The 27267-nt window shown below is 38.5% G+C and overlaps 1 protein-coding gene across 1 annotated transcript in view; it reads right to left on the reverse strand.

The window, feature by feature from the left end:
- The window catches only part of dacha (dachshund a), a 255396-nt gene extending 234495 nt beyond the window's left edge, over positions 1–20901 (reverse strand). Inside the window, exon 1 of the mRNA XM_063011819.1 lies at positions 20396–20901. Within this exon, the coding sequence (XP_062867889.1) occupies positions 20396–20901 (506 nt within the window). The remainder of the gene's footprint in view (positions 1–20395) is intronic.
- Positions 20902–27267: the final 6366 nt, after the last annotated feature.

Genomic DNA, 27267 nt, shown 5'->3' on the forward strand with positions numbered 1-27267 from the left:
ATATTGCAGTGTATATATATATATATATTGCAGTGTATATATATATATATATATATATATACACTGCAAAGTGCAAGATGGTGGGGGAATACTGGAAAAAATAGGTAACTGGATTAGTGCAATGTAATCAGAAAGAGGCACAAAAGAGGAAAAATTAAAATAGTGCTTGGGTGCATCTCCGCCAGCTACACAGTCCACCAGCAAGTAACAACTTAACTGTCAACCAGGGAAACAAGACAAAGGTACTGCAGTGGGTAAAAAACTCTCTAAAAAAACAAAATGCTACTACTACCAAGTGAGTCAAAATTATGTTAACACTAATGGATCTATTCCCTGTGAAATGTGTGTTCGGGCTTTAAATGGTACTGTTGCTCGCTGGTTTCTGTGTGTTGAACATGATGACGAACAGGTTGAGAGTGTCCTGTAAATCATCTTACACATATGAAGTATGATTTGTAAATAAATGGTTTCCGCCATTCAAGTGTTAAACATAATTTTGACTCACCCGGGATTTACCATCTAAGTTTCTGAAAACCTGAAGTAATGAACACTAACAAGGGAGCTAGCAGAGAGAGACAGTGTCATAAGAGACAGTGTTTTCTTAAGACAGTGTTTTTCTAAATGTAGCAAGTACCGTTTATTAAGACTCAGGGAATGTTTTGAGGTGTGGTTTAAAGAGAACGACACTTTGTCAGTCTGCACCCACATACCTGCCAAACAGGGGGTATAAGTCTGTTTCTACAGCTGAATGATGTAATCATTGGGGAGAAAAGAGAGTTATTGTATTGTAATTTCATTTAATTGTAGAATGCCTTTATTTGTCATATATACATATACTAGTGTACAGTACAATAAATAGCTTTTTACACATATCCCAGCTTGTTTGGAAGCTGAAGTCAGAGCACAGGGTCAGCCATTGTACGGCACCCCTGGAGCCAAGAGGGTTGAGGGCCTTGGTCAAGGACCCAACACTGGCAGCATGGCAGCACTGAGATTCGAACTTTTAACCTTTCAATTGATAGTCCAAAGATCTACCCACTAGACTACCACTGTCCTAGTGTAGTTAGTTGTAAGTTACACATATTAAATAATTACATTAGCAATAGTGTCATCACTATGTTAATATTAAATGCATAGTTTGTGATTTGTGATGCGGCCTTACTACTGTGTCCAATTACCCTGATTATGTCCTCTATACTGATTCGACCCTTCACCGCTGACTGAGGACGCCTCTCAACTGACATACACCCCCTCCGGCAGGTACAGTCAGTACAGACTGCATTTTTCACCTGCACGAGTCGAGTTCATACATTGACGGGCACTGTGTACGGAGGGCCACACCCCCATCAGCATTATTCCTCAGCCCTGTGCAGGCACCATCAGTCAGCCAGCAGGGGCCACAGTTGCACCAGTTATGAGGACCTATGGTCCGACTTTTTACCCCTGTGAACAACAGATGTTCATGCAGCTGCCCAGCCCAGTCGGAAAGGCAGAGCTGAGATTCGATACGATGTATTCGAAACCCCAACTCTGGTGTGCTAGCGTACAAAAAGCTGCGAAAAAGAACATGATTTAATTAGCTAATTACTGCAGTGCATTTAGTAAACATGTTGATCTATTAATTGCCGATTTGTTTTACAGAAAAGCCTATGAATAGTGAAACTGTTGTCATTTGTCATATCCTCTCTCTCTGTGTGTGTGTGTGTGTGTGTGTGTGTGTGTGTGTGTGTGTGTGTGTGTGTGTGTGTAATTGGACCCAGGTTGCCCAGGGCAAGCACAGAGAGGATGAATTCTTCACAGATCCAGCAAGAACACCAGGACTGACCATGATGTCATCACATACCCAGGGATTCACTTGATTTAAGCCAGACATGCTGTGGTGCGTGTACACACACACACACAAACAAACACACACACGATCAGGGTCGAGATTCATTTCACTCATTGCTTTACACTTGTATCCTTTCCTTTTTACACCTCTTATCCATTCTGACCGCTCTGTGTGAAAGTCTGCACCAGCACTTTTGACATTTGACATGGTTATTAATAGTACCGGCTCACAGAATCACACAGCTCGTGTGTGACTTCTAATATAGCAATAAACAATAATTATATTAACCTTTGATCCCAGTGCTCTCCGAATGAACCTAATCCGGCTTAGTATTAGCTTCTATTTCAGAAACAAATATGTTCCTCATTACCTACACACATACATTTACTGTTAAAAAGCCTAAGCCCATTTTTCTGGAAACACTTAATTGGAGGGTAATATATGTAGGACTACATGACATCTTCATAAGCCTTCTTTATTATACAAGTGTTTTTTTAAAAGTCTCCGCACTTTTTTAAACTCTTTTTATTAAGAATTTCAAAAACAAATTCTATCATTTTTCTACATAGTCACCTTCCGATGCATTTTTCCCAATTTGTCATACCAACTTTTTAATGCCATCAGCAAAAACTGTTTTTGGTTAGGAGCATAGCCACTGATGCTCGCTGCTTTCACATCATTACATGAAAATCTTATTCCCCTTAAAGCTTCTTTTTTTTATGTTTTCTTTATGCAATTTCTCCCCTTTGTCTCCTGACTTTTAGCGCATCCAATTGCCTGACCTATAATGCTTCCTCTCCACTAATGCCGGCCCCGGCTCTGATTGAGTAAAACGAAGCTAACCCACACACCCTCCGACACGTGGGCAGCAGCCGTATGCATTTTGTCATCTACACCAGACCAGATCAGCTGCGGACCAGCCCTCTGTACAGAGAGACACACCCTGATCCGCACCCTCTCACCGCGTCTGTGCAGGCGCCGTCAATCAACCAGCAGAGGTCGTAGCATCAGTCATGAGAGAGTCTCTATCCTGCTCAATATCCCACCCCTATATGAACAACAGGCCAATCGTTGTTCATGTGGCTGCTTAGCCCAGCCGGCAGAGCTGAGACTGGATACGATGTATCTGACATACCAACTCTGGTGTGCTAGCGTGTGTTTTTACCGCTGCGCCACCTGAGCGGCCCCTTAAAGCTTCTTTGAGCGGTCCTGAAAGGTGGGAATCAGATGGCACTAAATCCAGACTATACGCTCTCTCCCTTGTACATTACATAAACCCATGTAAACATACAGTATATAAGCTTATTCTAAAAGGCTTCAGATGTTATGATGATGTTAAGGGCAATACATAACTTCTGCTTGAACAACACTGGACACAAGGAGCAATTAATTAATAAGTACAATAATGCACTAATGAACCAAAACATTAGGACCACCTTCAGAAAAATATGTTGGGCAATGCCTATTTCATAACAACTGTAAATGTTATGCTCAGGGTCATATTAAATGTTGGGCTGATGCTAGTTAGCCAGAGTATACTTTGATTAGAGTTGAATAAGAGCAGATATGATCAGCATAAAGATCTAAATAATTTTAATAAGGGCCAAATCATCATGGCCAGACAACTGGTGTGAAGTACCTCCTAAACAGCAAAGGGTGCTCAAGGCAGTGGTCGAGTAGAGGCAAGCCACAAACTGGCAACACGTTGTTGGGCAGCCAAGACTTGACACCAGAAGACATGAAGGCTATGGCAGCTGATACGGACCAACAGAATAGAATAAAGTTAATTAGAATGCCTTTCATTGTCATATATACATATAGACGTATACAGTAGAATGAAATTATTATTCCACATATCTCAGCTTGTTTAGAAGCTGGGGCAGAGCACAGGGTCAGCCATTGTATGGCACCCCTGGAGCTGAGAGGATTAAGGGCCTTGCTCAGGGCCTTGCTTTAGAGGCTGCAGGCAGAGCCAGAATTCAAACCAACAACCAGATTGATTAGCCAAAGCTCTCACCACTAGGCTACCACTGTTACAAAAGTATCACTGTGGCTCAAAAACACAGTGCATCAAACCCTTTTGAGTATGTGGGTGGATGGAAGAAGGCACCGAAGCAATGAAAGAAGGTCGTCTGGTCTGGACGAATCCAGTGTTTGTCCAAGATTATGTGGAAGGCCAGACAGTGTATCAGAGGATGATTCGCATCACAACATACAGAAGATGCTGGTAATGTACCAGATACCATAGAATTCCTTTGGATGTCCTTATACTTCAAAGACAATAAGTATAGTATTGCAGCCTTGCTTTTTACTTTAATTTAATGCTCTTTGTTGAGGTATTTTCTAAAATGTATATAAAGTTAATCCATGGGAAGCCTTGTTTTGTTATGAAGATTAATCTGAAAAGATGAGGGTCAATGTTCAGGTTTATTAAATGACCACGAAATGTGTGATTATTAGTGTTATCCGACGTACATCTGCAGCTTTTGATAAACATTCACGCCTGGACTTGATGGTGACAGAGGAAAGTTTGATCTCTCTGTAACTCCAGTATGTTATTTTCTCATATCTTTAAGGTTGCTCGTCCTCTATCCACTCTATTGCTGAGTAAGGTGCTTGTTAAAGCATTTGTGTTATTACTGTAGCCTTTACTTGTTGGTTTATAGCTTTAAAACAGGCTGCCAAAAACATCCGACAGCTGCAAAGCGCACAGGTAGTTATGGAGAGGAGGCTGTCATAAAAAATTCATCTATGCAGTTGTGATCCTGAGCTCATATCTCATATAAAACCCTGTTGCCATATCCGCGATCTTTACATGCTTGCAGTCTGAAACAATGCAGCTGTAAAAGTCGCAGACTTACACTGCATGTCCAAAATTATGTGGACAACCTTCTAATGATTGACTTTAGGTGTTTTAACCATGCATGTTGCAAACAGGTGTACAAAATCAATTGTATAAAATTTATAATATAGATTTTTATGAAGTAAAAAATATATCAATCAAGTCAAGTCAAATTTATTTGTATAGCGCTTTTTACAATGGACACTGTCTCAAAGCAACTTTACAGAATCCAGGACCGACAAACCAAAAACCCATGTAAAGCAAGCCGAGGGCAAGAGTGGCAAGGAAAAAATCCCCTAAAATTACAGGAAGAATCTTAAGAGGAACCAGACTCAGCAGGTGCCCTTTCTCTTTGGGTGGCATGGAGAATTAAAAGTAGATAAAAGTAGTTAGAAGTAGATAGTTTAGTAGCAGTTGTTGTTTTAAAGTTGGTGAAGGAGCTATTATCATTTTGAAAGACTAAGGTTGTTGGCACTCAGGCACTACCACTAATATACAGGGTTTGAATCCCCAGCAGTGTTAGAGATGTTTATATGAAGACATGATTGGCTATGTCTAAAAGCGAGATGGCTGAAGCCCTGAGATGGATTGGCAATTGCTGTTTCTTAGTGGTTCATTTTTTGTTTGGTATGTATCTTACTTTTTACTGTCGCCTTTTATAACAGGCTTGTTTCAGCTGAACAGTCACAGTAATGGATCTGATGCTTATCACAGTTTATCACAGGTAATTTTATGCCAAAAAGGTTTGTTACATTGCTAGTACGCATCATACTAGAGCCAGATATGATCAACATAGTCGTGGCTTTTAGACGTATACGGTGATTAAAAAGTCAATCAGCAAATGTTTTGTAATTATTTCATAATAATAAAATGGTTTAATTTTTATGTGATCTTTACTGAATACATGCATGACACAGATTAAAGGTAATGGAAATATCAAATCATGACACCCTGTCAGTAGTGTAGGTATTCTTCTGTACCGGACCCTGATAACAGTAAAGCTACACTCCAAAATAACCCATAACACTGCTGTGCCAGGGGCAGGGGGGGCAGGTGCACTGGGGCCCATGGCAGGGGGGGCCCTCCACGACATGAACTCAACCCCCCACCGCACTGGTCCCCCCATTGGTTGCACTCGCCAGGTCGTTATTATTATATTACAATATTGTAGCGGCGATATGTGAGTGACATTAAGCTCAGCCAATCAGAATGCAGCACCCGGTTTATACATGTGTGTTTGGACGTTCTGCAGTTAGTTAGTTTTGTATATGAGACTCGCCATATGGCCCCAGCATTGAACCCAATAGGTGCTGGAGCGAGGCAGTGTAAAGTGTTGTAACACTCATTAAAGTCCTGACTAAACAGTTAAAGTGAACTCTACCTTGTCGTGTGCCTTTATTCCCACACCTCCACCACCGCACGCAGCAAAAGACCCGTAGCATCCCCGCCAGATGAGCAGCACTCGCAGCGGCTAGGTAAATATATATATACGTAAATGAGATTTGTTGAGGGGGCCCAAATTTTTTTTTTGCACTGGGGCCCATGAGCTCCTAGTTACGCCACTGTGCTGTACATGTAAAAGTAAAACTTTATATATCCATTTCCCTATATTTTCCTTAACTGGATCGAGGTCTTCCTCCTAAACATTTCCACCCTTCACGTCTGTGAAAGCTTAGCGTCAAAACTTAGCGATTAACGTAACGAATGAAATTACATTCTCAGAAGGAAAAAAAAACAGCAATTGTGGATTAAAGGGAGCTTATATCTCAAGTCGCTTAAACTTCTTCTAATCATCTTCTCCACCGCCTGCTTGAACATGACACTGATTTTAATGTCATCTTCAATTTTCTGCTCCCTGCTTCTCCCCCGAATCCCCGTACAAAAAAACAACCATTTAAAACATCAGCCCTAATTAGATGATTAGTGCTCAGAAGAGCCTGAGATAAGTCATTTGCATAATTCAATCATAAAAGTTGGAGATGCATATTTCTGTGTTCGTTTGTACAATTATCTTCACTGTCCTGGGGGCTGTGATATTAATGTGATTAAACAGTACACTCCTGCATGGAGCCCAGTGTCCTCCATTAAAGCACTGCTAGAGGCAAAGCAAAAATTAATTTTAGGAGACAATCAATTTTATTCCACACGACTATAATAAATACAGGCCGGGTGCAGATGTGTCATTAAGCTCAGGAAGCTGAGCTTTATTTTGCCCAAAGTCAAAATGACACCAGTGACTCCAGCAGCCCTCCAATTCCATTCCTGCAGTGAGAGGAAGAGGTGTCATTTCCATTTTGTTTGATGAGTTTTCTCCATCTGTCATATTTAACCTCTTTTACTTGTCTGTCTTGACTTGATGGACCCGTACCTGCCATATATTTTAGAAATAACAACATAAAATAAAGCTTTATTTTCTGAAAACATTAAACTAAAATGTATGGCCTATCTGCAGTGTTTGTGATAAGATTAACTTTCAATAAAACAATTTCCTTTTATGAACTATATTTTAACCATATTAACAAATAGTTCACGTTAAAATAAACTCTTATAGTGTAATTTATATACTAAAACCATCTTTCACCACCTGTACTGGGTGGGCTATAGTGCTTTAGGAGATCAGCAAGATATGCAACAGCCAAACAATTTAGCACTTTTATTTACATTATATGGCAATATTATTAGAACTCATTTCAAAAAATTTACACCTTAACAAAGAGCAAAACTGGGTAGTTATGATGGACTGATCCTCCTAGAACTTTTGTCAATTACTGCATCTTCAATCAAATCAAAAACTATTTTTACTTGATTTCCTTATTATATTATTTGATTAATTCATTGTGCTTTATGGAAATACACAGGCACCTCATTTGCCTACAGAAAAAGTACCATCACCATTAAGAGAAACTGTTTGTCCGCACTAAGAGGCAGAAGCTTGTGGCATGGATGCCACGTACCTGAGCTACATGATTCCATCCTCACTTTTCATCATACTCTGTAGGAGAAGTTCCAGAATATGTGCCCCAAGGTGTCATCCTGCAGTGCTTAGCGCTCAAGTGTGGCACAGAAAGCAACACAGTCACAAAGGCTAAATCACTTCAAATAAATGAATAAATACCTGCACTAAGAAAAATTATAAGCAACTCGTTTACTTCAAATCTACTAACAATTGAAGTTTAAGGGCAGTTGTTGAGACATCATGAATAGGAAATTTGAGCTCTACAATAACCACAGCCCAGCACTTGTTGAAAGATATGGCATTCCTCTGTTTTCTGCTGATCACAGCCAGCCAATAAAAAGGTTTGGTGGTTTGCTGTGTCACATTGGAGGAATTTGCTAGATGGATAGATGGATGGATGGATGGACAGACAGACAGACAGACAGACAGACAGACAGACAGACAGACAGACAGACAGACAGAAAGACAGATATTAACATTTTTACCTTCGCACCAGTGGTACCTTCACATGTATGCATAACACCACAGTTGCTGACTTCTGAAGCTTTTGCTGATAACATTGTTACCTAACGCAATGTTTGTTTGTTTATTAGGATTTTGACATCATGTTTTGACACTCTTTGGTTACATTCATGACAGGAATGGTAGTCACTCATTACACAAGATTCATCAAATCACAAGGTTATATCAAACACAGTTATGGACAATTTAGTATCTCCAATTCACCTCACTTGCATGTCTTTGGATTGTGGGAGGAAACTGGAGCTCCCGGAAGAAACCCACGCAGACACAGGGAGAACATGCAAACTCCACACAGAAAGGACCCGGACCGTCCCACCCAGGATCTTTTGTGAGGCGACAGTGCTGCCAGAGCGGTACAGAGAACAGAGTGGCGACCGTTGGAAAGGGGGCGGGACATTTTTTCTGCGCAGCTTCCGGGTTGTGGAGCTCTGTATAGTTCCAAACAACCCATAGAGCCCCATTCATTTCCACTACTTATCAAGCATTTTTAGCTGTATGTTGCTTTGTTTTAAAAAAATAATGAATTTAATGTCATTAATATACTTAATACTGTTATTGTTTAGCATTTGCTCAGCACTAAATGTTACATGTTTATTTTAATTAATACGTATAACTGAATTTAGCTTAGTCAGTTAAGCTTAATTAATGACACGAGTCTTTTTACCTAAAATGAGCTGATTAATCAAGAGTCTTGTTACAGAAATGATCATAAAACATTAGAACCACAATAAATCATTATACTTTTACTTTCATACTTAAGTACATTTGAAGGTAAATTTAGTTTAGTACTTTAGTGGAGGTAAAGAGTATTTTTACTTTTACTACTACTTTTACTGGAGTAATATGTTACCTTGGATATCTCTACTTTAACTCAACTACATGGTTTGTGTACCTTGTCCACCACTTACATTAGACGAAATGAACTAGCGCATATTCATAATGAATTCATTAATGTATTACATGTAGGAATCAATTATTAATCACTCATGAAATAAGACATGAATGAATGCTTTTTCATGTACCTGCACTATAATGTTAAAGGTACGGTAGTGTGTTTATCAATCTGTTCATTCAGTGCAGGCAAACCTTATGAATCCAGCCACATGGCTTAGTGTTTAACCAAAATTATTATTATTATGAATCCTCAGGAAAGTGAAGGGAGATTAGTTTATGTAAAAAACAAAACATAAAAAAACTTTAATCTCTGTACTGTATATTGTCTCTACTACTTAATGATATGGCATTATGTAATGTATGCTAATATAATGTCCTGTGTGTTAACAAGAACGACCTATTACCAAGTCATTATAAACATCAATCTTCCACTTTATATACCAAATTGACATTAAAGCAGATGCAGTAAATGTAAACGCAGTTGAAAATACCCAGAAATTGTACAAATGTTTATTAATTCAATTCAATTCAATTCAATTTGCTTTATTGACATGACAAATTTACATATTTGTATTGTCAAAGCTTACATTAGTATATATAAATATTTGAAAAAAAGAACAAGTATATACATAGAAAAAAAATGGTAATAAAATATTCATTATGTAATTAGACAATTATTCACACAAAAAAAAAGAGAAAATTATTATTATTTGCCGTTTAATATTTCATTTACTGCTGCCTGTCCCATATGAGAACATGACAGCGCCGGGTTTGTTTGGAACTATTGAGGGATACATGAACCACGTGACCGCGTAGCAGCGAGATCAAGGAGTGTCGCAACTCTCTCTATCTACGGCTCTGAGTGCTACCCACTTAGCCACTGTGCCACCCCAGAACGCAATGTCCTTTTTCCAAAAAACAAGCTGAAACATGGACTCATCTGAGCAGAGAACACGTTTTTACCATCAGGACCCTCTACGCCCTCAGGAAGTGCCTAAAATATTCTAAAAATAATAATTTATTTTATCAACTGGATCAACATTGAGTTTGGCAATCAACATTTAAACGTCTACAAATCTAAGCAAATAAATCCTTTATACCTGCCTATTTAATTTGTGTTGGATTGTCAAGGGTTAAATTAAAGCAGCCCCTTTGTCACCCTCTACAGTATTGTAGCTAGAAAGAATGTTATGCCAGCTATAGATATTCGGAGGGCCAGAGCAATAGTAATTCAATGAAAGATCTATTTCAAATGACAGTAGAATTGACCAACTGTCCCTCTGTTCTGTCCGCTGTGGGGACACAAAGCTAGTAAAGAAAGGTAGGGAGTTTGTTGGTGCATAATAAAAGCCAAGAGTAACATTACTGCTGGTAAGGAGATCATTGTGAATTTATCATCCATGCTGTTTTCTGAAAATTTGGAGTCGATTTTCAAAGAACAAGGTTATACACAAAACATGTGAATGCAAAAAGGGATTTGCTCATGTTTGTCCCTAATCAGATGCACATTTGCTTTGCTCTACCTGTAATTGACCAGTTAAACACAGGACCAGTTGATTAAAGCACCTCGACCCCACCCCCCAACATTAATGAGTGAGTGAGAATGAAGGAGAGAGTATCCGCCAGCCATAAAAATATCAAAGTGTTTCAACCTTTGCTTTTACAGTGGAGCACCATAAATCTCAGGCGGAGAAAGGTCGTTGATATTGGAATGTTAACTTCAGAAAGAGGGCAGAGAAGGGAGATTTTAGGCTTATTATAATACAAATCCGTTTGATGGTCAACTGTTTGACTGAAAGCTTCTAAAAGCAAGATGAGTGCTGCATGTTACTTACAATCCCGATACTTGCATAAAGGATATGTTAGTGCTGCCTTGGCTATTAAATAATACTGGAACATTATAAATAATATACTACAATCATAAATAAAGCGGACGTTAAAGGCATCGCCGGAACTGTTGATGCTGTTAACGCTACTTTGCATGGAAAAATCTCTACTCATCTCGTTCCATCTCTAACAACAGAGTCACACATGCTCATACTTCAAAGACTTGCAGTGACCTGTAGTGCTATCTCTGTGGGCTCCCACTTACAGTGTATTATACTATTTTAACTAAATAATGCTATTATTATTATTATTATTATTATTACTGTTATTATTACTGCATTCTCATGTTTTACCACTGAGTTATCCTTGGTAAGGTTGCAGTGGGTCCAGTTTCCTTGTAATTACTGGATAAAATGCAGCAACACACTCCAGACATGACACCAATCCATCACAGGGCCTCTGCCATCCCCATCCTCAGACACAGCCAATCATGTCTGTATGTAGACACCTGACTAGCCAATAGAACCACTGGGGATTCAAACCTGGCTAATGTAATGGAGGGCAGTGGTAGCGGTAGTGGTAAAGGCCCTTAACCCTCAATTGCTTGAATTGTATTCGGTAAAAGGTGTAAGTTGTTTTGGATAAAAGCATCTGCTAAATGTGTTCAGCAGTTTTTGTTATTATTATTATATATCTGGTTTATTTACTTTATGATTATTTAATTGGTGACATTATCTGCAGCATAGGCTTGAGCTTAATATAATGCTGGTGTTATAAAGGGTGGAAAAGTCGGTGAAATACAGTGTTCTTCAATTTGTACTTTAATAGGGGGTGGCTTGTATAGTTCTGCCCATGTATAGACAGACATAGTCCGGCCCATCATGCTAAATTCATCGTAGACAGAAGCCACAGGTAAGGAACCAACCCACATCATTTGGACCCAAGTCCAATGGGTCTACGAGATGCACCAACAGATGTTATTATTCTTATTATTGTTGTTGGTGGTGGTGGTAATGCCCCTTAATTCACCCCAACACACTTTCTCTCTCTTCTCTTTCTTTCTCTCTCTCTCTCTCTCTCTCTCTTTCACACACACACAGTCGTGCAGAAGTTCCGCAACATCTCTCGTTTGCAGAAAAAAACACACTTCATTGCTATTCCCTCAACTGGAACCCTAAGTTCACTTTATTGGCCACTTTCAGTTTGAGCAGGGTCACTTCTTGAATAATTTACTGCATAAAACTGGCAGGTGGCCGAAATATGTGATCAGATCAAACCAGAAAGAGTGTGGATGTATAATTGATATCTGACATTCAGTGCGCGCAGGTCGACAGTAAATGACTGAAGAGATCAGGAAAGACATCTGGGTGTTTTGGATGCTGAGCAAAATTCCCACTCATAAATAGGGTGGTGGCTTCCATAACCCCAAAAAGGAGGAATTAGTGATTTAAATTGATGTAATTGTGTGGCAACCAAACAAACTAGAAATTGCCATATTAATGATTGTTCTACTCACTATATTGAGAGTCTACTTGTAATACTTAGGTACAAAAAGTACATTAAGTTCATATCTCAGACTCTTTAAATTGAAAGGGTGGTGAGCCGACTACTCAAACGCTGTTTATCGTTTTTGGCATGTTGTCAGTGTGTTATTAAACAATTATTAAATCTTAGTAATTAACTAGCATTTCAGGGCTGGACGTTCCACAATAAAATTTCCATGGCCCGTGACATGTTGAGGCAGACTGCGCACAGATGAAAAACGTCTGTCCACCCTAAAACCGGACACCGTTTTTAAACCTCTGGACTGGCTACTGACAGTGCTACAGCGGCACGGTGGCTCAATGAGTAGCGCTGTCGCCTCACAGCAAGAAGGTCCCTGGTTCGATCCCCGGGTGGGGCGGTCCGGGTCCTTTCTGTGTGGAGTTTGCATGTTCTCTCCATGTCTGCCTGGGTTTCCTCTGGGAGCTCCAGTTTCCTCCCACAGTCCAAAGACATGCAAGTGAGGTGAATTGGAGATGACTGTGTTTGACATTAAACTTGTGAACGAGTAACTACCGTTTCTGTCATGAATGTAACCAAGGTGTGTAAATCAGCCATCCCAAGTCTCCCGGAAGTTCCGGGAGTCTACCGCATATACATAACGGCTCCCTGATGCCCGCAAGTCAGATAAAATCTCCCGGGATCTAGAATGAGCGGCCAAGAACGCACACAAACGCGCACGCAGGCGACACAGACTTTTTTCCCAGATCGCGTATTAAATCCGTTATCTGATATACAATCTAGCACACTGTGTAGGGAACATAAATCAATTGTCTAATATACTGTCTAGTGCACTATGTAGGAAAAATAAATCCGTTATCTGATATACAATTTAGTGCACTATGTAGGGAACATAATTAATTATGTAATACACTATCTAGTGCACTATGTAAGGAACATGAATGCGTTATCTAATACACTATCTAGTGCACTATGTAGGGAACATAAATCCGTGATTTCACATACAATCTAATGCACTGTGTAGGGAACATAAACCAATTGTCTAATTCACTATCTAGTGCACTACGTAGGGAACATAAATTTATATCTAAAATACTATCTAGTGCACTATGTAGGGAACATAAATCCATGATCTGATATACAATCTAGTGCACTGTGTAGGGAACATAAACCAATTGTCTAATTCACTATCTAGTGCACTACGTAGGGAACATAAATTCATATCTAAAATACTATCTAGTGCACTATGTAGGGAACATAAATCCGTTATCCGATATACAATTTAGTGCACTACGTAGGGAACCTAAATCCGTAAACTAATACGCTACCTAAAGCATTATGTAAGAAACATAAGTCTATTATCTAGTACACTATCTAGTGCACTAAGTAAGGAACATAAATTCTTGTCTAATATACAATCTAGTGCACTATGTAGGGAACATAAATCTATTATCTTTCACACTATCTAGTGCACTATGTAGGGAACATAAATCTATTATCTTTCACACTATCTAGTGCACTATGTAGGGAACATTAATCTGTTTGTGATGCGAACAGTTAGCTTAGTAGCTCAGTTAGCAGCTCCTAAAAGTTCTGTTATCACCAATATCCTTTGGTGTGTGCGAGAGGGTTTTTAGCTTTTTTTTGTTTTGTTCTGGGCTTGGGGGGGTCAGGGTCGAGTTCCGGGTCCGGGGGTACCTCCCTGAAATGAGTTTTTGCAACTTGGGATGTCTGGTAAAACATGACGTTAAAAATTCTAATTAATAAATAAGAACGATGCTACAGGCGGCTAAAGCGCATGCGTGTCGCGACCACACGCTGCATGGTGGCAAAAATGCACGGGTCACCGATCGATTAACTACGGAGCCCCGCTGGTGACATCCCGTATAAATAAAAATAATTACCACACGCGCCCGCGCTGCACAGAAATCAAGGGCTCTGTTAATAAAGTAGTGAGCAAATTAAAATACGAATAATGAGTTTGTTTATTATACACACACCGACTTTACCATGGCCTGAATGACTAGCATTTACTGTCCTCAGAGTGAAGCCGTGGCGATTCATTAGCTCGCATAGCCTATAATTAAAGCAATATTTTATTACAGGCTACCCACTTTATTGGATCCAATACAGTTATTAAAAACTCGAATGTAAACAGTGATTTAAAGTAGTCACTTCTTTTTTGATGCGCGCTTATCAGGATTTTAATCTTTTTTACTAGACTAAATATGTCAAAACGTGTAAGACCAGATCGCACCCCGGGGACGACACCGACAGCCCTATTAGATATATTTTAAGGACTGCTAAATTAGTCAACGTTGTTTAAAGAACAAAAAATGAGACCCGAGATTAAAATTCAGACTTTCGAACAAGTCAGTGTGTTAGGGGATTTAAGTTGAACATCTCTAACTTGGGCTGCAGAGGCAATAAAAAGCGCAGATGTTCGTCTATAATACGATTCCCTCTTCTAAGCGCACTTCCCCAAGTGTAAGCTAGATGCGCCGTATGTTTAGCTTGCAAAATATTTTAAATAAATAATGAATGTAATTTAAAAAATAAATAAATAAAACGCCGGAGATCAATTGAGAGCTGCGGACTCGTAAAAGCGGGTCGTTACGAGCGCAGTCTGTCTCTGCTGAATTGGACGCTTTTTTAAATCGTGTTTAAATTGTCCGTGGCGGGTTTTAAAGACGCCGTCGAAATGTTTTTGATTACGATCTTGATATCTTCTGGCGATGCGTGGAAATAGAGAGAGAGAGAGAGAGAGAGAGAGAGAGAGAGCGCCTGCGCACGTTTGCCCGTTTCTATCTGTCATCCCGGCACATGTGGCATGTATGATAAGTGCACTGCAATTCAATAAAAATATTTATAATTGCACGATATGGCTTAAATAAATCAATAAATTAAATGTAAAAAAAAACTTATAAAAACGAGGTGTGCGTGGACATCATATATACATATACTGGTCCATCTCAAGATGCAATACTTGTCACTTTATTATTATTATCTAATATATACCATCAATTTATAACATCTTATTTCAAATGTATACTTGAAACCGTTTTATGCTTAAAACTTTATACTGAAAACTTTACCATGTTTTCTTTCATCTTCCTTAGCATGCAAAACTAGATGGAAGACAACTGTTCTCATGTGCACGTAAAGTAAATAATGCATTTTATGTGCGTTTTGTCCAGAGCCCACCGCTACCCTGATCAGGATAAAGATAAATAAATTGATACTCATAATAAATTATTTTAGATAAATTATTTTTATATCATTTATATGGAAAGAGTTGTCCCAAAACTATCTATCCCTTTTATACTGACAGAACACGTGTGTGTCTTCTCATTTTTCTCAGATTTTGGGCAAGGAACGGGTTCCAAATCTGAACTAATCGGTTTGCCTAGAACGGTTCGGTGGCATATATAATTTAACTTTATTGATCTATAATAGTGCCACACAGCCGCACGGTTCCGGAGGTCCTGGGTTTAATCCTCGTCTTTTCACTGTCTATAAAGAGTTTTGCATGTTCACCCCGTGGGTTTGTTTTTCTGAGTACTCCGAATTTTCTCTCATCTTCCAAAGCATCCAAAACTAGATGGCTAAAACTGTTTTTATGTGCACGTAAGTAAATAATGCAGGTTATGTGCGTTTTGTCCAGAGCCCACCGCTACCCTGATCAGAATAAAGATAAATAAATTGATACTCATAATAAATTATTTTAGATAAATTATTTTTAGATCATTTATATGGAAGGAGTTGTCCCAAAACTAAAGTGTTTAGGTTGCCAAGGTCGGTTCGGTCGCACGTACCGAGTGCTATAATAGAGTCCACAAAAGAGTCGATTCATTGATTTCGGAATTAAGAGTCGACCACTAGACTCGGGTGTCGACCTCGCACATGAAAATTGATATGGTTCAAAGAAAAACATATAATATATATTATATATAATTATTATTTATGTTATATATAATTATATATAACATATATTATATCTAAACATACAATCAAAATAAATATTTTAAAAACAGTTTACAATAATAGAAGCCTACTGTACTAAAACATATTGATATTTTCACTAACAGGTTTAGCCCATGTTATAAAATTATCAAATGATCATGCCACCTAAACTGAAAAAATAGCCTACTGATTTGGTTCTACAAAAATACATTATATCTGCCTATATTAATACAATCATTTTCAAAAGCAGCAACTAACAACACAATTTATTCATGTCTTATTTTGTACTTGGCAATATTGTTGGCTGTGGATATAATCATTTCCAAACCTGTCCCCTTAAAATGGGTGTCTGATGCCCCTGCGTGCATATTAGATGTGCAGGACAAATCGATTGAGCGCAGGGCAATAAAGTAAACGGCTAGATAGTGAAGGTTGTGGTAGGAAAAGAGAGGAGGGGGAGATGCTTAAAAGGTTAATTACCAAAGCCTAGCAAAAACAGGCCATCTGGATTCTCTCTCTCTCTCTCTCTCTCTCTCTGTCTCTCTCTCTCTCTCTCTTTCTCTCTCAGTGTGTGTGTGTGTGTGTGTGTGTGTGTGTGGTGTAGTGTGGCAATTTGATGGTTAAAATGTGACTGTGATCACATTAATACCTAAACATTGCAATATATCAAATAAAACGGTTGGTGACTCAATTACAGCAACATTCTTCTAAGATCCAGTAATCGAAGAGCCTAAGAGCAGCCAAAACTTATTATAAAATAACAGCTCTCTAAAAAAATGAAATACATCTATAAAGTGGTCTATCTATCTATCTATCTATCTATCTATCTATCTATCTATCTATCTATCTATCTATCTATCTATCTATCTATCTATCTATCTATCTATCTATCTATCTATCTATCTACAATGTTTGATCATTTAATGCAAAAGTCAATAATCCAATAACAATAAAAAATAAAATATTATTACACAATGTTACAATTGGCCAGAAAATAGTGCAAAGAATTGGCATTTTCTATTCCATCATGCAAAACATTGGCATTTGTTTTATCCTCATTTCAAAAATATTTAATTAATTAGGAAAATAAATCTTAAAAAAGATAAATCCGGGCATTACTGTACAAATACCGCAATAACCTTCAAGCCTTGTATTTAATTTTCTGCTCCAGTTTTATGGACGTACATTAGAATAAAGGTGGCACAAGTGTGAGTTTTATTTCTTAAGAATGTGTTGCAGAGATGAACAAAAACTGCACCTTATAATCTGTTTAAAGGACTAAATGTCTGTTAGCCTTTAGAAAGATGAATTGTGTGAGACACATTGATATTGCTTTTTGTTTTTTAAATATTTTTCTACTATGTACTTTTCATTTGTTAATTGTGATTTTTTTTTTTACTTGTAAGTGAATAAAATATGATAAGATATGATATGAATACAGAATTTATGCTGGGGTCTGGGAAGAAAGGGAAGATTTTTTAAATTTGTCTGCAGAAGTGTAAATCTTAAACCAGATTTGGGTGGCTATAACATATTTGTACATGTAATGTGTGCATGCTCAAATAAAACCTTGTTTTCTAGATAAAATGTAATAATAAAATAGGTAAGCTATAAAATAATAATAATAATAACTACTATTATTATTAATATTTTTTATGTTATTGTTGTTTTTATAATTGTAATTATACTGTTATAATAATTATGTTGTAATGTCTTTGCTATTTGTGATTGAGGGCATTAATTTATATATTAGCCTATAAGACAAGGTGACCATTAAAAACACCTCCTGTAACACTCTGCTTCAGTGCCTTAGATTGTACACTACCAAAGGGTTGAATTCAATGTAATTTATTTATGTAAAATTTAATTCCATGTAAATAAAATACATCACAGCAACAAACCTTTACCAAAAGCATGCAACCAAAATAATATTACTGTGTATGTAATTTTAACACATTTAAATAATACATATATAAAATTCTATTTTTAGTTTTAGTTGAAGGCAAAATAAGACAAATAAGACCACAAAGAAACTGGATCATTTTAGTTTTACACATATACTTCACATATTTCTATTTTTATTGACAAATTAAGAAACTATGTGGATGCACAAGGCATAATTTCATTGATCATTTAAGAGGTAATTAGAAGACAAACATTTGAAGCTGAAACCTGGGAGTCTGTTCCTAAATTTTGGTCTCCTATAATTTACCTTATAGACTTATTATATAGTTTCAAAGACAGTTCATGAGGAATTTAAGTATATTAAATTAATTCAGATACACAATATAGTTCAAAAATAATAGGACACGTATTATTGAGAATGATCATGTTTCAGACGTTGGGAAAGTGAGAGGAAAAAGGGAATTGTAAAATACTCTGTCTTACTCTGGAGAACCATTAGAACACTAATGCATCTGTCACGATCACGATAACAAGCTGAGAATAAACATCCCGACACCGATCCAGATCAGTGCGTGTGTGTGTGTGTGTGTGTGTGTGTGTGAGAGAGAGAGAGAGAGAGAGAGAGAGAGAGAGAGAGAGAGAGAGAGAGAGAGAGAGAGACATTCCGACCTGTCACTTGCATTTCACTTATGAACACGAACAAACGAGGTTAAAGTTTCGTTAAGAACAGTACAGCATCACAGACCTGCAGTGTGCGCATGTGTATTGCACAATGATTATCTTACTTACTAACATACTTTACAAATCAGAGCTACATTGGTTCAAAGCACCAACATCTAAAATTCAATTTGATCAGAAGCATCCTATATAAATCCACAGTTGGTGCGTCAGGTGTGCGCATCTCCACTTTTTGCGTCGGTACTGAGGTGCGCTTTTGACGCCTTAACTTTGCCAATAATGTCAGGTAAATACATCACTGCAAGAGCGCTACTTCTGACTTTGGAGTTTTAGCTCATTTATTCATGAATGATTTTCGCACATCAGGGAATACCCCAATCTACAACTGTTGGTGTCTTTCGGGTGTTTATGCACCGGGTGTTCAATACACCTGTTAAATGCACCCTGACTTCTTCCATAAATGCTATAGTAGGTTATCAGGTATGAAACAGTACCCACAGAGATTTGTAAAAATCAGCTGTGTTGTCTAAAAAGTTAAGATGCTTTAAAAACATTCCTGGTTCAAGAGCCCTTTAATGGGTGTTTAAACGTCCCGAGTTCCACAATGGACTGAGGAATGATTTACCAACTTTAGTCATTATGTAAATTGTTTTTTGCGTACAAACAAAATAGTTCTGTACAATCACTCCGAGGAACCTTTTGGATCATTGTATTTGGAAGCGTGCTCCAAAATAAATAATCTGCCCAAGCACTATTGCCTTTTTATCCGAGACATTTTGCGCCAAATTGGAGTTCGGGCTTTCTTGAATAACTGTCAGCAACTGGTTAAGTTCTCTAAACACAATCAGTGGTTTTTAATTGTTAAAAGTACTGAACCTTTAAGCTTCAAATTCTAAAACAAGATTGTTGTTACTTAGAAATGTATTTATATCATAACCACAATGCAAGATGATAAGCTTTTAATTGTTTTAATAGATTAAACTTTTTTTTTTAAGGTGTTGCTGTTATAATCACAGAACTGAAGCGCAAAGTTGAAGTTGCGCATCAATCTGCTAGACTTCAGTTCTCTGAGACTTAAAGCTGTATGTAAAAAAAAAAAGTAGAATAAATGCAGTAAATAAAAAGAAAAATACTTTAAAACTTAGTATTGTTGTGCTGCTAAAATTGTAGAAAATAAAAGGCAGAAAATAATTATGCAAAGCCAGTCTGGTCTTATTAATTCTTGACTTGGCCAAACTTGAACATTTGAGGACACATTTGTAAGTTTCTTAAAAGTAAACAAAACTTACGTTTTGTTGCGATTTGTGCTGTATTTCTGCATGCAATAAATAAAATTCACAAAAAAACCAACAAACTGGACACTAACTGCCTGAACTGTGCGCCATGTGATGCTGAACTGTGTGAATGGTTTGCGCGTCTACACCGAATGACTGGATGCTGGATGAAGTTTTCTCGTGTCGGATGTGGTACTCGCCTGGCGTTTGTGCAGTCGTTGTAGAGCGCCTCGAAGTCCTTGCGGCTGATGAGCTTGCAGCGGTTGACGCCGGGCTGGATGGCACCGAGACCGCGCAACACGCGCACCTGCTCCACGGTGCACACCACGGGCGAAATGTCCAGGCGCTTAAGCTTAGTGTAGACCGTGTGCAGGCCACCCACCAGGTGCTTCAGAAACAGGTCGAACACCTGTGGCAGACAGATCAGCTCCTGACCGTCCACGGTAAACGAGGCCACTTTGACCCCGAGCACATCGACCATCTTGCACTCGTTATTGCTGCTGTTGCTGCTGGTGGGTCCGATGGAGCCGTTGCTGGTCCCGGTCGCTCCTCCTCCTGCTCCGCCGCTCAGGAAAGCATTGATCACGCTCCCGGTGAGACGCGGAGATTCAGCCGGACTGGAGTAAAGCGGGTCGGGTCGGAATAAAGATCCCATACCCGGAGTGGAGCTCGGAGAAAGCACCGGCGGAGTTGCCGACACGGCCATAGTTGTCGCTGTGAAGTTTTCTCCTCTTTCAGCTACTTGTTCTGGCAGTAGTTCTCAGCGCTGTTCTCACGCGGTGCTTTTCATGCGACTGGTGCACAACTAGCACGCTTCTCTCCAACGGGACGCTTTACTATGAAGCGCGCACACACTGAGCGGATGCGTTAAGCCCAGCCCACTACCAAATGAGTGACAGCTCTGTCAGCCAATCAGTGTCCTCGCAGCGCACGACTTCGCCCCACCTTTTCAATTCACCACGTTTTCGTTGTTAGAATGCAAGTTTCACAAGAGACAAGTTACTTTACTGTACAAATACCATCCCAAATACTAAAGTACTGACAAATAACCCAACTAAAATACAGAGTACCGACAGCTAATGTACTGTACAATCCAACTCAAATACTGTAGAGTACAGACAGCTAATGTACTGTACAACCAATACCAAATAGGCTACTACCTGTGATAGAGTATTAACAGCTTCTGTACTTTACAACCCAAACCAAATACTGTACTACCTGCAATAGAGTACTAACAGCAACCCAAACCAAATACTACCTGCAACAGAGTACTAACAGCTAATGCACTGTAAAACCCAATTCAAATACAAGAGTACAGACAGCTTGCTAATGCACTGTACAACCCAATTTAAATACTGGAGTACTGACAGCTAATTTATTGTACAACCCAATTCAAATACTGAAGTACTGACAGCTAATTTATTGTACAACCCAATTCAAATACTGGAGTACTGACAGCTAATTTATTGTATAACCCAATTCAAATACTAAAATATCGACAGCTAAAGTACTGTACAACCCAATTCAAATACTGGAGTACTGACAGCTAATTTATTGTACAACCCAATTCAAATACTGGAGTACTGACGGCTAATTTATTGTACAACCCAATTCAAATACTAAAATATCGACAGCTAAAGTACTGTACAACCCAATTCAAATACTGGAGTACTGACAGCTAATTTATTGTACAACCCAATTCAAATACTGGAGTACTGACAGCTAATTTATTGTACAACCCAATTCAAATACTGGAGTACTGACAGCTAATTTATTGTACAACCCAATTCAAATACTAAAATGTCGACAGCTAAAGTACTGTACAACCCAATTCAAATACTAAAATACAGACAGCTAAATTACTGTACAACCCAATTCAAATACTAAAATATCGACAGCTAAAGTACTGTACAACCCAATTCAAATACTAAAATACAGACAGCTAAAGTACTGTACAACCCAATTCAAATACTAAAATACAGACAGCTAAAGTACTGTACAACCCAATTCAAATACTAAAATACCGACAGCTAAAGTACTGTACAACCCAATTCAAATACTAAAATACCGACAGCTAATGTACTGTACAACCCAACTCAAATACTATAGTACTGACAGCTAATGTACTGTACAATCCAACTCAAACACTAAAGTACCAACAGCTAATGTACTGTACAACCCAACTCAAATACTATAGTACTGACAGCTAATGTACTGTACAACCCATCTCAAATACTAGAGTACCAACAGCTAATGTACTGTACAACCCAATTTTGAATACTGGAGTACCAAAAACGAATGTACTGTACAACCCAACTTAACTACTAGAGTGCAAAATAGTACTAAATACTACCTGCAATAGAGTACTAACAACTTCTGTACTATACAAACCAAATACTACCTGCAACAGAGTACTAACAGCTTCTGTACTATACAACCCAAACCAAATACTACCTGCAATAAAGTACTAACAGCTTCTGTACTATACAACCCAAACCAAATATTACCTGCTATAGAGTACTAACAGCTTCTGTACTTTACAACCGAAACCAAATACTACCTGCAACAGAGTACTAACAGCTTCTGTACTATACAACCCAAACCAAATATTACCTGCTATAAAGTACTAACAGCTTCTGTACTATACAACCCAAACCAAATACTACCTGCTATAGAGTACACTCAGCTACTGTACTATACAACTCAAACCAAATACTACCTGCTATTGAGTACTAACAGCTTCTGTACTATACAACCCAAACCAAATACTACCTGCTATAAAGTACTAACAGCTTCTGTACTATACAACCCAAACCAAATACTACCTGCTATAAAGTACTAACAGCTTCTGTACTATACAACCCAAACCAAATACTACCTGCTATAGAGTACTAACAGCTTCTGTACTTTACAACCCAAACCAAATACTACCTGCTATTGAGTACTAACAGCGTCTGTACTATACAACCCAAACCAAATACTACCTGCAATAAAGTACTACCAGCTTCTGTACTATACAACCCAAACCAAATACTACCTGCAATAAAGTACTAACAGCTTCTGTACTATACAACCCAAACCAAATACTACCTGCTACAGAGTACTAACAGCTTCTGTACTATACAACCCAAACCAAATACTACCTGCTATTGAGTACTAACAGCGTCTGTACTATACAACCCAAACCAAATACTACCTGCAATAAAGTACTAACAGCTTCTGTACTATACAACCCAAACCAAATACTACCTGCTACAGAGTACTAACAGCTTCTGTACTTTACAACCCAAACCAAATACTACCTGCTATTAAATACTAACAGTGTCTGTACTATACAACCCAAACCAAATACTACCTGCAATCAAGTACTAACAGCGTCTGTACTATACAACCCAAACCAAATACTACCTGCTACAGAGTACTAACAGCTTCTGTACTTTACAACCCAAACCAAATACTACCTGCTATTGAGTACTAACAGCTTCTGTACTTTACAACCCAAACCAATTACTACCTGCTACAGAGTACTAACAGCTTCTGTACTTTACAACCCAAACCAAATACTACCTGCTATTGAGTACTAACAGCGTCTCTACTATACAACCCAAACCAATTACTACCTGCTATTGAATACTAAAAGCGTCTGTACTATACAACTCAAACCAAATACAACCTGCTATAGAGTACTAACAGCTTCTGTACTATACAACTCAAACCAAATACTACCTGCTATTGAATACTAACAGCGTCTGTACTATACAACCCAAACCAAATACTACCTGCAATCAAGTACTAACAGCGTCTGTACTATACAACCCAAACCAAATACTACCTGCTATAGAGTACTAACAGCTTCTGTACTTTACAACCCAAACCAAATACTACCTGCTATTGAGTACTAACAGCTTCTGTACTTTACAACCCAAACCAATTACTACCTGCTACAGAGTACTAACAGCTTCTGTACTTTACAACCCAAACCAAATACTACCTGCTATTGAGTACTAACAGCGTCTCTACTATACAACCCAAACCAATTACTACCTGCTATTGAATACTAAAAGCGTCTGTACTATACAACTCAAACCAAATACAACCTGCTATAGAGTACTAACAGCTTCTGTACTATACAACTCAAACCAAATACTACCTGCTATAGAGTACTAACAGCTTCTGTACTATACAACCCAAACCAAATACGACCTGCTATAGAGTACTAACAGCTTCTGTGCTATACAATCCAAACCAAATACTACCTGCTATAGAGTACTAACAGCTGCTGTACTATACAACTCAAACCAAATACAACCTGCTATAGAGTACTAACAGCTTCTGTACTATACAACCCAAACCAAATACTACCTGCTATAGAGTACTAACAGCTTCTGTACTTTACAACCCAAACCAAATACGACCTGCTATAGAGTACTAACAGCTTCTGTACTATACAACTCAAACCAAATACAACCTGCTATAGAGTACTAACAGCTTCTGTACTTTACAACCCAAACCAAATACGACCTGCTATAGAGTACTAACAGCTTCTGTACTATACAACTCAAACCAAATACGACCTGCTATAGAGTACACTCAGCTACTGTACTATACAACTCAAACCAAATACTACCTGCTATAGAGTACACCCAGCTACTGTACTGTACGACCAAAGAAATGTCATTTCCAGAAAATTTGGATAATTTGTTGATTTTTTATTATCTTAATATAACTGACAAAAGTACAAAAATATAATTATTATGTACAGGGGTTGGACAAAATAACTGAAACACCTGATTTTAGACCACAATAATTTATTAGTATGGTGTAGGGCCTCCTTTTGCGGCCAATACAGCGTCAGTTCGTCTTGGAAATGACATATACAAGTCCTGCACAGTGGTCAGAGGGATTTTAAGCCATTTTTCTTGCAGGATAGTGGCCAGGTCACTACGTGATGCTGGTGGAGGAAAATGTTTCCTGACTCGCTTCTCCAAAACACCCCAAAGTGGCTCAATAATATTTAGATCTGGTGACTGTGCAGGCCATGGGAGATGTTCAACTTCACTTTCATGTTCATCAAACCAATCTTTCACCAGTCTTGCTGTGTGTATTGGTGCATTGTCATCCTGATACACGGCACCGCCATTGGATGCACATGGTCCTCCAGAATGGTTCGGTAGTCCTTGGCAGTGACGCGCCCATCTAGCACAAGTATTGGGCCAAGGGAATGCCATGATATGGCAGCCCAAACCATCACTGATCCACCCCCATGCTTCACTCTGGGCATGCAACAGTCTGGGTGGTACGCTTCTTTGGGGCTTCTCCACACCGTAACTCTCCCGGATGTGGGGAAAACAGTAAAGGTGGACTCATCAGAGAACAATACATGTTTCACATTGTCCACAGCCCAAGATTTGCGCTCCTTGCACCATTGAAACCGACGTTTGGCATTGGCACGAGTGACCACAGGTTTGGCTATAGCAGCCCGGCCGTGTATATTGACCCTGTGGAGCTCCCGACGGACAGTTCTGGTGGAAACAGGAGAGTTGAGGTGCACATTTAATTCTGCCGTGATTTGGGCAGCCGTGGTTTTATGTTTTTTGGATACAATCCGGGTTAGCACCCGAACATCCCTTTCAGACAGCTTCCTCTTGCGTCCACAGTTAATCCTGTTGGATGTGGTTTGTCCTTCTTAACAAACCTAGGTTCCTAATTGAACCTTCACACTCTGCTCTTACTGGTGCAATGTGCAATTAATGAAGATTGGCCACCAGACTGGTCCAATTTAGCCATGAATCCTACCACACTAAAATGACAGGTGTTTCAGTTATTTTGTCCAACCCCTGTAGTTATAAGCCAATTCAGAATATGATTTGTAACTATGCTGTTACATGTATTACATATCATACTTATTATGTTGCCACTAACATGGATTTATTACATTTGTGACATTGTAAAAAGGTAAATGTTGTGTAACAATAGGTTATTGGTGCCAACATTACACACAGGGGTCCTATCATGACACAAGGGTCTATTATGCTAGCCCACCACTGCTAAGAGCCAGGTTTAAATCTCAGCAGTGCTATCATCTATACAGACATGATTGGCTATGTGTGTGAGGGTGGGTGATGCCATGAGGTGGATTGATGCCCCGTCTAGGGTCTACCTGCCTTGCGCCAAATGTTATCAGGTGAAACGACCCTGACTAGGATGAAGCGGTTGATGAAAAGGAAATGAAACGTATACAGTGTTGGAACTTTGAACAAAATTAGGGACCATTCATCTTTAAATAAATACCAATTCACTTGTGTTAAATTATTGGCTTATCATATTGCAGCATACATTCACATTTTCAGCATTTGGCAGACGCTTTTATCCAAAGCGACTTACACAATGAGCAATTGAGGGTTAAGGGCCTTGCTCAGGGACCCAACAGTGGCAACTTGGTGGTGGCGGGGCTTGAACCGGCAACCTTCTGTTTACTAGTCCAGGACCTTAACCACTGAGCTATCACTGGCCGCATACTGTGGTTATCTGTTCCACTTATATCTTGATAAGCTAGGGATGAAATAAAGGCTGTTTAACAAACAACACCGTTTTGTATTTATTCAGCTAACTGACTAATTTTTCTTATTATTATTATTCCTATTATTCTTATTACTACATACTACATTCTGCTATATCTGTTTTATCAAAATGTGCATCCTAGATAAAAACTTGTTTAACTTTTGTTTTTATAACCGTTTAAGTGGTTGTGTTAAGTTAGATGAGAGGTGTTGTCTTTAACTACGTACACAAATGTGATACAAATGTTTTTTGTTAGAATCTATGTGATTTTTAGACATTACTTAAAGAGTTTATGATGATCATTTCATAAAATATGCTAACCCAACACAATTAACACAATTATTTATGTGATACTGGTCATGTGAAATAATTCTTTGTTTAAAAAATGTATGTAATATAAAATTTTATGTTTGTGTGTGTTTATGTGTGTGTGTCACACCATGTGGTTTCAGATACACATTTACTTCATCCATAAAGATTTGCTTTAATTCAGCCACCATTATGGATTTTA

This window comes from Trichomycterus rosablanca, chromosome 16, assembly GCF_030014385.1.
Source record: "Trichomycterus rosablanca isolate fTriRos1 chromosome 16, fTriRos1.hap1, whole genome shotgun sequence".
In the NCBI taxonomy this organism is placed as follows: Eukaryota; Metazoa; Chordata; class Actinopteri; order Siluriformes; family Trichomycteridae; genus Trichomycterus; species Trichomycterus rosablanca.